Consider the following 13,847-nt stretch of genomic DNA (forward strand, 5'->3'; position numbering starts at 1 on the left):
GTAAAGATTTACAGCCTTGGAAACCCTGTACTACAGGGTCACTATGTGTGGGAACCGACTCCACGGCACATAACAACAACAACATAGTACACTACAATAACTTTCTCCTATGCATGGTAGAGTGGGAAGAACCTTAGTTCTACTGGCACCAGAGAAATGGTGTGCTAAAGGCTTCTTATGTGTAGACTTCTACTTTCTTTTCTGTGGAAAAATTGTTCCACCGCTGAGGGCATGAATAACTTTTTTTCAGTTTCTTCTGTCGTTGTTGATGTGTTTAGGTTTTCTACATTTTTTTGTTTTAGGGAGGAGCACTGGTGGAGTAGTGGTTAAAGTACTCAGCTACTAATCGAGACGTGGGTGGTTTGAATCCAGTCTTTGACAATTTTATGAGACATTTTTAGTCTGTCCTGTAGGGTCACTATAAGTTGGAGGCTGCTCAATGGCAGTTGGTTTGGTGGTTGGTTTTGGGTTAATTTCATGGTTGTCGAAAACCATATTTTACCTTTTTGTTGTTGTTGTTGTTTTGGTCCAAACTTACTAGAATCCTCTCTGCCTTTAAAAATAATTACCTGTTCTTTTGTGCCCTTTTCCTTTTTATTTGTTCAGATTTACCATGAATCAATATATTTTATTATTATTATTTTTACAATATATAAACACATATTACAGCTGTTGTTATTACATGCCATCAAGTTGGTTCCAACTCATAGTGACCCTTATAGGGTTTCTGAGAAGCAGCTGGTACATTTAAACTGCCACCTTGTGGTTCACAGTCTAGTGCTTATCCTACAACACCACACCAGGAGTCCATATATATATGTGTGTGTGTTGTTGATTTGAATATGTATGAGTCAACTGACTCGATGGCACTTAGCAGCAACAATACATATCTATATACACACGCACACACAGATACATTTTTTCATTCTTTGCAATATAATGACTTAATTTTATGAATTTTTAACAGAAATCTCTTACTTTATTATCCTGCTATGCTTTAAGTTGAACGTGGCTGTAGAACTCTTGAGTCCTCCACTGCCTAGTGAAATAGGCTATATAGTTGTCACTTAGGAAATTTACAACAAAGATGCAGTATTGTCACAGAGCTTAGCACATTAGACTAGTTGATTAAGATCTTTTATATATTATCAAGTATGTAGAAAGCAATAAAAATTGTGCATATTCTCTTAACTTTGAAGCTGTGATAGTTTTACATTTTCCCAGTGATATTTTTTTCTGCTTGCCCAGAGTTAGCTTTAAAAACAGAACCATTAGTAGCCACCTGTTTTCTGTTTGGCAGATTGATGGAAGCTTGAAGGGAAGAAGAATGTCAAGTTGAAGTCCACACTGTAGTGCTTTTTTGTAAGCTAGAGAGAATGCTTTCTGCTCCTACTACAGTGGCATAATCTGTATGAAGAAAAGTTGGGAGTCTCACTGGTCTTGTGAGATACTAGAGTGTATTTGTTGAGAGTAAAACACTGTACCATTCACTGAAAGGATTAGATGGTTGACTTTTTCTGCAGATCTTTAAAATCAGTAAAGATAACTTTATGTTTGAGGAGATTTGGGTACACACACCCCCACCCCATGTGACGTGCACACACACTCTTTCTCTCTCACATGTACACATGTGCACACACTGGTGGTTTTAGAGGGTGATGATTTTCTCATTTTATTATAGGTCCTTTTTGTTTATTTAGATTATTAGTAAAATTTAACCTTTTTAAAACTCCTTTTCTCTACATTTTGTACTTTGGGCCATATAAATAGTTGTATATAAATATGGAGTCCTGGTGTGGCGCTGTGGATTAATGTGCTGGACTGCAAAGTCAGTTTGATCCACATGGTCAGCAGTTCAAGCTCACCAGGCATTGCTCAGGGTCGCTGTGGTTCAGAACCGACTTGACGGCACTTAACAACAACAATATAAATAGATTTTTTAAACTTTTTGATGCCTTCTCATTGACTCTTAAGTGTCAGTTGATACCTTTATATGTAAGGCATACAAGAACCTGGCACACAATTTACACTTAATAATGTTGGATGAGTGATAGCTGTCTTTTCTTCCAGTCTCTGAAAAATACACAGATTGTGAGTTTTTTCTTTAGAAATGAATCATTTATTCCTAATTTACTAGCCTATTTGATATTCTTTCCTCTGGTTTTATTGTTGTTGTTGTTAAGTGCCGTCGAGTCGGTTCCGACCCATAGCGACCCTGTACAGGGTTTCCGAGGGTGTAAATCCTTACGGGAGTAGAAAGCCTCATCTTTCTCCCACGGAGCGGCTGGTAGTTTGGTAAGTGATTCAATTAACTAGACCCTCTGCTGGAGTGGAGGCTGTCTGCTCCTATGAAGGTTTCTTGTCTTGGAAACTCTGAGGAGCAATTCTGCTCTGTCCTATAGGGTCATTATGAGGTGGAGTCTACATTTTAATAAGCATCCCAAATAATTCTTAGAGCTTCTCGAAGTTGAGCGCCATTCCTTTATGATGCCAGTGCTGATTATTTGAGCAGCCCTCCCCAGACATAAGAACCTCTCTTTCTATATTCAGTCAAATACTCCAGCTTCTCTTTAAAGTTGCAGTCATGTAGTAGGCTAGCAAGATGGGATGAAGAAGCTAGAGTTGAGTGGTATCCTTATAGGTATTGAACTGTGGTCAATAAACTGAACTGGCCAAGTTCTCTCTGCCACCTGTTGATGTACATACAGTTTTATTGGAATACAGCCATACTCACTTATTTACACTTGCAGCTGTGATTGCACGGCAGTGGCAGAGTTGAGTAGTTGTCACAGAGACTGTATTTCCTGCCAAGCCTAAAATATTTACTGTCTGACCCCCTTACAGAAAAAGTTTGCTGACTTCTGGTAGCGACCAATAGTCCTTCATCTTGGTCTGTATAATGGATTCATCTCAAAAGCTTTAACAAAAATGACTGATGCCTAGGTTCTCCCTACCCCTATTAGTCTGGGATTCAGTATCGGAGTTTGAAACACTTCTCCAGGTGATGCTAATGTGCATGTTGAGAACCGCTGGTGGTGTGGCACAGGAGGGGCCCTTCTACCAGTGTGCACTGGTGATATGGGTTATTCATGGCATGGAAAAGCCCAGATCATGGAATAGATTAACTGGGAGTTTCTCTAGCAATAATGAATAATAATCATGTATGTATTTATAACAGTATTGTGTTTACCTAATATGAAGGTTCACAGTTTTAAAATTGTAACTATTTTATATGATGTTTATTGGTATGTACTAGAAACAAAATTTGAACATGTGGAACTGAAATAGAATTGATTAAGAATAGAAACAGGAAGAGAAAGGAATAGCCAGAAATATTACCATAGAAAACTTGTAAATCGTCTTCTGCCTATAACTGATTGGAATACCTACAGTGGGGCTACAAGGTGCCCAGTGAAGGAGGCTTCCTATGGAGCCTCTGCATTACATAAGCCCATAGGTGGAATCCTGAACCCCATCTGAGGTAGGAAATTTCCACTAGAAAGGACAAGCAGATTAGCCTGGAGTGGCTAGAAGAACAGAAGATACTTCTTGAAAGAAAGACTGACAGGAAAAATACAAAACAATATAGGCAGTCTGACTGATTACTACTAGAACAAGCAAGTTGCTCGCCCAGGAGACATCAAGGCAAGTGGTTGGCTTCCCTCAGGGCAAACCCCCTTCCAAGACTAAGACTCAGTGGGAATACACGCTCTAATTGGTAACCATGTTTGTCACCAAAAAGGGGAAGTGAGGGGAAAACAGCAATGAAGGTGCAAGCTAAGCCCTATAACGTTCAATACACTCTTGTGAACCCAGGTGGAGACCTGGTTGGCCAGCAGTGTGGCACACCTGGGGGCTCCTGGGCCCAGAGTCAGTGACATAGCCACTGAGGACTAGAGTGGAGAGTGAAGCATCCAGCTGATAAGAAGAGAGGGCATATGCACAAGAACACCCACACTTGCAGATAATACCCAGTTGACTTGGCTTCAATGACTGGATGATCAGAGCTCAACTAGAAGAGGAAAAAAAAGAAAAGTAATCTGATAGAATTTGATGAACTTGACCTACACCTATGGATGCAGTAGCTCAAAAGAGGGAACAAATCTTTACAGCGAGGATCATTCCCATCCCCTCTATACACAGAGTAGACAGGGTTGGGCAACTTGGACATTGGCTACCCAAAATGGGGGGAGGTGGGGCTTCAAAGGAAAGACGTGACTGGCTTACAAGCTTTCAAGAGGGAACCTAGATACAGAAGGCATGGAGGAAGGTAGAATCTCCACTGAGTAGTATCCAGTCTGTCTGGACGGGACTAATGAAAGGAGATGTACCCTTGGGGGTACAATGGTCAATAATTGTTATCAGGACTGACTGTGAGGGTTGAAAATGTGAAGGTAGACGTTTTGTAGCAAAAGAAGGGGAGTGACTGACTTTGCAGTCCAGGAGCGGAGGTCCCTGGAACCATCAAGGGAGAAGAGCGGAGAGTGAAACCCTACTCAGAGAAGCAGTGACGCCAGAGATGGAGACAGTGATGATGACTTGGAGAGATGGAGTAGCCGGGGACTCTAGACACAGAGAGGGAGAGGGGCTGTATGCTGATGACCGGAGGGCAGGCTTGCAGGGTATATATACCCTTTGGTTGGTTGATGATGCGCAGAGGGGACGAACCATGGCAATGAAACGATATACAATAGGAACGATGTAAAGCGAATCTTCTCCCATGTAAACTATCACATAATTCACAATAAAACATTAAAAAAAAAAAGTTAACTATGACCATTGTTATCTACAGCTAGCATTGCACTCTGATGATTCCCTGGAACTGCTTGTACTCAGTCACAGGCCAGAGTATTTCAAAAAAGGGGACTATCTTAGAGACCCAGGCAAGACCTGTGCCAGGTATTTTGGGCATGTGCTTCTAATGATATTGCTTAAATAACTTTGAAACAATACAACTGGACTGAATCAGGGTATCCGGAACTCTCGTGGAGAAGCTGATGAATTCATGCCACTGTGAACCCAAGATCACAGGAATTAATGACATAATTTGCTGCAGCAATATAGTTTATTCCCAAATAAAATCTTGCTTAACATTTAAAAAAAAAAAAGAATAGAAACTAATTTTTCCATAAGACTGTACCAGTAATTTTTTTTAAAAAAGGTTTTTATTATGGATTGAGTGAAAGTTTACAGGGCAGATCATTAGTTTTACATTCAACAAATCATACACCTTTTTGATTACAATGATTATAATCCCCTCCATGTACCATCAGTTAACAGTATTTCTCTCTATTCACTTTAGCTTTTAAAAAACAAACAAACAAAAAAACAACCACTCAGGCAAATATAATAATTTACACCACCAAAGGGCACATTCTGCAAGTATGCCTCCTGGCCGCCATGTCTTAGTCCTTATCTTCCCATGTATCTATCTAGAGCCCTCATCTGCTCCCTCTCTCCATGTCCCCATCTCTGCCTTCATCTCTGGTATCACTGCTTCTCTGGATAAGTTTCCGCATTCCATCTGTTTCTTCTCCCTTGATGGTCCCAAGGTCCTCTGTTTCTGGACCGTAAGATTAACTACTCCCCTGTTTCTGTTACAAAACTTTTGCCTTTATAATTGTTAACAGTCACAATTAGTCATGATAACAGTTACTATTGAATCATAAGAATCTTATCCCCATCTCTTTTCCCCAGATCCTTGTAGACAAGATGAAAACTATTCAGTGGGGACTCTTTCTTGCCCCACACACTATTAAACTAAACACCCCCTTGAAACCTTGTAAGCCAGTCACTTCATGCCTTTATTGCCTCCTCATTATAGGTAGCCAGTGTCTAAGTTGCCCATCCCTATCTGCCCTATGTACAGAGGGGATAGCATAGATACTTGATGTGAAGACTCCTTCCCTCTCTGATGGTATTTGGAGTTACTAGTCCATGAGTATAGATGAAGTTCATCAAATTGTAGCAATTTACCCTTGTTTCCTTTATCAAAAATTGTTTTTTGTTCTTTTTTTTTTTTTTAATCTTCCTCCAGTCGAGTTCTGATTATCAAGCCATCAAGGCTAGGTCACATGAGTACTGTCTGCAAGTTTGGGTGTCCTTGTGCAACTTCCCTCATTTCATATCAGCTGGATACTTCACTCTCAGCTTGTCTATGGGCTCAGGTGTCCCTAGGTCTCACCACACTTTGGACCATCCAACTCTTCCTCTTCTCTCTCTCATCTCCAGGTCTGTGGAATGTGGTTGAACTCAGCCCCTATCTTCGTCGCTGCCTTTTCCCGTCGCCCACTAACCAGTAGACCAGCATGGGCACCAGCAAACTTACACGCCTGCTCGTGTGCTCATTTTGAGTTTCGGTCTTAGAGGGGGGTTTGTCGTGAAGGAACTTGATTGCTTGCCTTGATGGCTTCTATTCCAGTAATTTTTTGAAGTCTTTTTGTTAGGTGAATTAATTTGCTGCTTGTTAGGTTTAAGGTAAAAGTGAACTTTTGACTTCTTGGGGTACATTTTGTCCACTGGTAGAATAGGTATATCCTTCTGCTTTTCATATTAAAAAAGACACCCACTTAACCTTTCACTATAGCTCTATATGCACACACATGTACTTATAGATAGAAGGATATGTACAGTAGATATAATGAAAACAAAACAAATGGACTCATAGCAGCCGATGGGATTCCCGAGACTGTAAATCTTTATAGGAGCAGACAGCCTTAGCTTTCTCCCAGTGAACTGCTGGGGGGTTTAAACCACCAACCTTGAGTTTAGAGTCCAGTGCTTATCCTACATCGACACCAGGGCTCCTTATAATGAAAACATACATATAAAAATAATTGTCTTAACTGTAGTTTGGATCTTAAATTCCAAATGAAATGGAGAAAATGTCAGAAAAAAGGGGCCTCAAAAAAGATTGGATTTCAGTCTTAACTTTGGTGATTAGAGAAATATAGGTTAAAGGGTTTTAAAAATCTATCCATTAGTAGAATCCAAAGCAAGTTACATACTTTATTAAGTCACTGGAGAGTATAGAAGAAAACAAAGCATAGTCTATAGCATAAGAGGAACAACCCCCCCCCCAAAAAACAAGTATTCAAACCAGATAATAGTTAATAATGTCTTAAAATATGATTTAACATTGCATAGAAGAGCATAAAATTATATGCAGGGATGACTCCATCTTAAAGTATGTGTTTTTGTGTTTATATGATAAACAATTATGTATAGAAAAGTAACTGAAAGGAGATAAACTAAATGGAATTATGAAAGAAAGAAGAATTGTGAATAATAACTGTTTTTACTTTATAAACTTTTCTATACGTACTAGGAATTGATAAATGTATGGAGTCCTGGTGTGACCCTATGGGTTAATGCTCTAGACTGCAAAGGGGGTCACTATGGGTCTGAAGTGAATCGATGGCACTTAACAACAATATGATGATATACACACAGCTCCCAACCAATAAAAGTTCAATAAAAATAAAATGTAGTATGTTCTAGTCTAGGTTTTTAAATAAATGTTGTTGTTGTTGTTAAGTGCCGTCGAGTTGGTTCTGACTCATAGCAAGCCTGTGTAGGGTTTCCGAGGAGTGGCTGGTGAGCTTGAACCATCGACCTTGTGATTCAAACCGACTTTGCAGTCTTAGCACAATAACCCACAGCGCCACACCAGGATGCACTTGTGCAGTCTCTTGCTCTCACACACACTCTCTCTCTTTCTGTGTATATTTACACACACACATATACATACATCATTCACACATGCATATATATATATAAAATGTTGTTACATGCCGTCGAGTTGGTTCCGAATCATAATGACCCTGGATAGGGTTTCCAAGGCTTTAAATCTTCATGGGAGCAGAAAGTCTCATCTTTCTCCTGCAGAGCATCTGGTGGTTCAAACCATACCTTGTGGTTCGCAGTCCATTGTTTATTGTATGGAGCCACCCCGTGTTCCCATTCTATGTTTAATAATATGAAATATTTGAAAATACAGGGTTTTTGAAAAGTTGAAAATCTTTCTTTTCCAGGCTCATTGGTGGGCAGTATTACTTATGGGAATTGCCTTGATCATGTTAATGGCTGGATTCATAAAAATTTGCAGTGTTCATACTCCAAGTAGTAATCCAAAGTTGCCTCCTCCTAAACCACTTCCAGGTAAGACAGTTGGAACAAGTAAATGTTTATATAACTCAAACCATAAAGCAAGTGGAATTGAATTATAAATAAATCTTCAGCAACTAATTTGTAGTACTTTTCTTCTTGGGATTGAGATTACTGAATGAATGATTTACTTGCTATTTAAATGTGCTATTTATCCATCTCTAGCTAATAATTGTCAATTAAAATGCTAATCTATCCTGTGTGTGTGTGTATATATATATATTTGTATCCTTGAATATTTTCTGAAATTTAAACTTGTTTTCCCCAAGAGGGGATGCCTATAGGAAAATATGGACCCTGTTTGGGAGAGTTTTAGAGTAAAAGCTTCAGACAACACATAACCATGATATATTGTTCTTCACTGGAGATCAAGGATGACTCAGCTTTAGGGAGAGCCCACTTTAGATTAGCTCTGGAGATTTGGTGGAGAAAAGAATAGGGAACAATGACTCCAGATCATTTGCCCCCACCTGTTTCCCCCTACCCATTCTCAAGGTTTTTGTGGCTTCCTGATGCTCTTGATTTTATGCCTCAGGACATCTGGACCAGAACTCTGCCCACTGTGGGCATGTGGGGAAGACTTTGTTTCAAGGCAATGGCAGGGGAAAACCAGAGTTAAATGCCAGCAATTTTCTTACCTCCCACAACCTTCCAATGATGCCTCTTGCTATATGACAAATCCCCAACATAATTTCTGAGACTACTTCCTTAAGTTAGTTTCCCTGTCTTGGGACAGTGGAGCCCAGTGTTCATGATGGTGCATTATCTTGGTGGAAATCAGAAGAAGCTAATATTGTTTTTCATGGATTCATGATGTTACTAGTCTGAAATTTATGCCAATTTCTCAGGCATTCCCAAGAGCCACATGACACTTTAAAAGTACTGTTATCAATTATGATCTTACATGAAGTAATTATTTTACTTGTCTATTGGTTTTATTTTAAGCAAGTGCTACTTTAGAAATTTACATTAAAAAAAAAATCCAAAACTAGCTGTCATTTATTAAACTCTTATAGAAAAGGCTAAATGCAGCAAATGATATGATTTAATTATCATCCCTGTAAGTGAGACTCAATCTGTGGTCATTTGCCCAGAGACACTCAGAGTCAGTGATACCAATCTAGATTAATCTGTCTAGTACTTGTGACTGTTGACTGTAGTTAGTCTTGTAAAATACTTATCGGGCTCATGGAAGCAGCAGTTAAGAAATCAAACAACGTATTGCATTAGGCAGATCTGCTGCACAAGACCTTTTCAAGTGTTGAAGAGCAAAGATGTCAGCTTGAAGACTAAGGTGTGCCTGACCCAAGCCATGGTATTTACAATAACCTCATATGCATGTGAAAGCTGGCCAGTGAATAAGAAGTCTGTAGAAGAATTGATGCTTTTGAGTTATGGTGTTGGAGGAGAATATTGAAAGTGCCATGGGCTTCCTGCCAAAAGAACCAACAGATCTGGGTTGAAAGAAGTGCAGCCAGAGTGCTCCTTGGAGGCCAGGATGACCAAACTTCGTCTCTCATACTTCAGACACATTGTCAGGAGGGACCAGTCGCTGGAGAAGGATATCATGTTTGGTAAGGTGGAGGGTCAGAGAAAAAGACCCCCAGCGAGATGGATTGGCCAAGTGGCAGCATCAGTGGGCTCAAGCGTGGCAACAATTGTGAGGTTGGCTCAGGATTGGGCAGTGTTTCGTTCTGTTGTGCATAGGGTCGCTATGAGTTGGTACCGACTCGATGGCACCTAACAACAACAACGGGCTTTGAAGACACTATTAGAAAAAGAATGTAAAACATGTCATTAGTAATTCTTTATATTGGTGACATGTAGTGGTAATATCTTGGCTATATTGGGTTAAACGTTGTTGTGTGCCATCAAGCTGTTTATGACTCATAGTGACCTTGCGTAGGATTTCTGAGAATGGCTAGTGGGTTTGAACAGCTGATCTTGTGATTAGCATTCTATTTTTATCCTACTGTGCTACCACAGGGCTTCTTGGGCTAAGTAGAATATAAAAATTTAATTTTACCAGTTTCCATTTTATTGTGGTTATACTTAGTGTAAGGAGGCTTGGTGGTGCAGTTGGTTAAGCATTTGGTTGCTAACCTAAAGGTCAGTGGCTCTGGTGGGAAAAGTTGGGACAGTGTCCTCCTGTGAAGATTTTCCGTTCTCCTCTGTCCTCTGCAGTTGCTGTGAGTCTGCAGACTCTTAGACAGTGTACGTTTTGTTGTGACAATACGGAATGCTCAGTGTTATATGTGTGGCTCCGACTATTTGTATCTTTCTAGTTGATAGCACTTGTTTAAACAGTAACTTTTTAAGGCTAGAGAAGCTCACAGTAAGTCTTATTTTGCTTTTGTTTGTGACTCACAGGCACTTTAAAGAGGAGGAGACCCCCACAGCCCATTCAGCAACCCCAGCGTCAGAGGCCCCGGGAGAGTTACCAAATGGGACACATGAGACGTTAACTGCAGCTTTTGCCTTGGTTCTTCCTAGTGCCTACAATGGGAAAACTTCACTCCAAAGAGAAACCTATTAAGTCATCATCCCCAAGCTAAACCCTCACAAATAACAGTCGAAGGAAAAATGGCAAGAAATCATGTCCTCAGACCAGGTGGAATTACTTAAAGCCTGAAAATTCCAATTTGGGGGTGGGAGGTGGAAAAGGAACCCAATTTTCTTATGGACAGATATTTTTAACCTAATGGCACAAAGTCTTAGGATATTATTATGTGCCCCATGTTCCCTGTTCTTCGTTGCTGCATTTTCTTCACTTGCAGGCAAACTTGGCTCTCGATAAACTTTTATCACAAATTGAAATATATATATATATTTTTTTCAATTGCCAATGAAGGCTAGGAGGCTCGACCCCCTCAACATTGGAGACATCACTTGCCAATGTACATACCTTGTTATATGCAGACATGTATTTCTTACGTACACTGTACTTCTGTGTGCAATTGTAAACAGAAATTGCAATATGGATGTTTCTTTGTATTATAAAATTTTTCCGCTCTTAATGAAAAATTACTGTTTAATTGACATACTCAGGATAACAGAGAATGGTGGTATTCAATGGTCCAGGATTCTGTAATGCTTTACACAGGCAGTTTGAAATGAGAATCAGTTTTCCTTTTTCTTACTATGGAGTTGGGTCTGATATTCATTTTATTTTTATCAAATAGCTGCTAAGAAGAGCACACATGAGTTACTATGCTGAAGAACGCAGTTAAGAAATGTGCAAACTGGACATATGCAGCATACGACTTCAGAGTTCTTTATGTAAATGTCTGGTTTCTGCTTACCTATTTTACACTTTCTAATTCAATTCCATTGTTTGAATTGATAGAGGAAATGTCCATGCTTTGGTAGAAATTGTGTCCATGAAATGATGTTTTTCTTTTATAGCCTGCTTATTTGTGTTTTCCATATATCTAAAGTATGCTAATTATGTTTTGTTTCTATCTGACATGGAAAAGAAAAGCAGTGTCTATTGTATCAAAAGATTTGAACAGGTTTTTCAGCCATTGATTATTGGTAACCACTAAAGGAGTAATTTGCTCAACTAGTAGTTAAAATTGTAGATAGGCCTTCTGACTTTTTTCCCCCTAAAATACTTTACCAACAATGAAGGTGAAACAGCACAATGTCCCATCCCAAATTTATTTTTTAAACAGGTGTAAATAATTGGCATCTTAAGAAAGAAAGCAAAAGCATGTAATGTATTAACAGGCTTATTGCTATGCAGGAAATGGAAGGGGCATTAAAAAAAACTAAGCTTGTGACATATTTATTGCTTCTGTTTTCCAACGACATCACTTAAATTAGAAGTAAACAGCTGTGATTTTCCTGGCTTCACATAGGAGGCAAATTTAGGGAAAGTTGAAAAGATTTCTGTGTTTGGGCTTTTTTTTTATTTTCCTTTTTTTTCTTAAGAGTATAAGGTTTACACAATCATTCTCATAATGTGACGCAAGCCAGCAAGGCCAAAAATGCTAGAGAAAATAATGGGATCTCTTCCTTGTAAACTTGTACAGTATGTGGTGACTTTTTTCAAAATACAGCTTTTTGTACATGATTTAGAGACAAATTTTGTACATGAAATCCCAGATAGACTATAAATAATTCTAAACAAACAAGTAGGTATCTATGTATGTAATTACTTTTAAATCATTTAAATGCCTTTGTTTTTGGACTGTGCAAAGGTTGGAAGTGGGTTTGCATTTCTAAAATGGTGACTTATATTCTGCAAGAGTTCTTAGTAACTTCTTGAGTGTGGTAGACTTTGGAACTTGTACATTTTTTGCTTGTAATGTTATCCTGTGGTAGGATTTTGGCAGGTACACACTGCCCTATTTTATTTTGAGTCTAAGTTAAATGTTTTCTGAAAAGAGATATGTGCACTGAACTCGTTCCACTGCAAATCATGATGTGGTAAAACAAAAGGATCAAGACAAATGAGCTCTAATACTACTGTCAGTTTAATGTCCACTGTGTTTTATACAGTATCTTTTGTTCACTTTGGAAATTTTTACTAAAAATTGCAAAAAATAAAAGTAATGTGCAAAGATGTAAGGATTTTTGAAACTTGAAATGCATTAATAAATAGACTTGATGAAATCAACTTTAAGGTTCCATACTCTTTGAACTCTGAAAACTATCATAAGAAGCTGCCCACAGGCAACTGTTCCATACTAAATGAACAAGATAGTTAAGCAGATAAAGCATTGTCTATTCCTACTGAAGAATCCCTGTCAATTCTTTGTTTGAAATCCTATGTAGAAAATACATCCTTAGCTATCTCTTTAAATACAAAAGAACATTTTTAAATCTCTCAAGTAATCTCAACTGCTTTACATTGTTCCTAATCAGTATTCAGATTTTTTGTCTTGGTGGAACAACTGAGTCATTTTGGAAACCTGTAGTCTTATTTATGTCTATTTTGCAAGGCTCTGAGTGATAAGTACCTCATTTATTATAGAAGTCTAGTTTTATGATAAACATAATTCAAAATATTGAGTCAACATTTTCCTACTTTGTCAAATTCTTAGTGAATAGGAGAGAATTGGCATTTCAGAGTTACCTGGAAAAAGAATTGAGTAAAGAAAGCAGAACATAGAACATGTAAACTCAGGTTGGTGCCCTGTACAGAATAACTGAACCCAAATGCTTGTTTTCCCTTTGTTTTATTTTAATAAACCTAGGTCAGGTATAAGTACTGTTTGTTAAATAAGTAAATAGAAAATGACTTTGAAAGTTACTTTGTTAATATAGGGACCATCAAACTGTTAATTATGTTTATTTATAAAATCAGCAGTATTGATGAATTCATTGTAGACCTGTTGTTATTATTTACAGTTGAATATTTAACTTTCTGTTGTTTTAAAATATCCCTTCCGACCACTACTTTCTTAAATTCAGGCAACTCAGAAAATCTGCTGCATAATAAAGTCAGGTTGTTACAGTTTCTGCAGTTGGTGGTCCCCATAGTGTCATGCAGTTTTGGAAAGGACTAGTTTAAGGAAAAGCCAGCTTTTTCTGATCAGTCTTGTTTTTTGAGGTGCTTTTGTTACTTCGTATTGGTTATATTTACAGAAGAGTGAAAACTGAAGATTGGTCCAAATTGAGCAAACTGCTGCTCTATTTTTAATTCTGTGTCTCTGTCCCTTTAGTTGGAGCCCTGA

General features: G+C 38.5%; 1 protein-coding gene across 1 annotated transcript in view; it reads left to right on the top strand.

Annotated features, from left to right (window-relative positions):
* Positions 1-12,993, top strand: part of ADAM10 (ADAM metallopeptidase domain 10) — a 271,540-nt gene extending 258,547 nt beyond the window's left edge. Inside the window, exons 15-16 of the mRNA XM_006831603.1 lie at positions 8,034-8,160; positions 10,537-12,993. Of these exons, the coding sequence (XP_006831666.1) occupies positions 8,034-8,160; positions 10,537-10,631 (222 nt within the window). The 3' untranslated portion in view covers positions 10,632-12,993. The remainder of the gene's footprint in view (positions 1-8,033; positions 8,161-10,536) is intronic.
* The last annotated feature ends 854 nt before the right edge of the window (positions 12,994-13,847 follow it).

Source organism: Chrysochloris asiatica, unplaced genomic scaffold (genome assembly GCF_000296735.1).
Source record: "Chrysochloris asiatica unplaced genomic scaffold, ChrAsi1.0 scaffold00004, whole genome shotgun sequence".
Classification (NCBI taxonomy): domain Eukaryota; kingdom Metazoa; phylum Chordata; class Mammalia; order Afrosoricida; family Chrysochloridae; genus Chrysochloris; species Chrysochloris asiatica.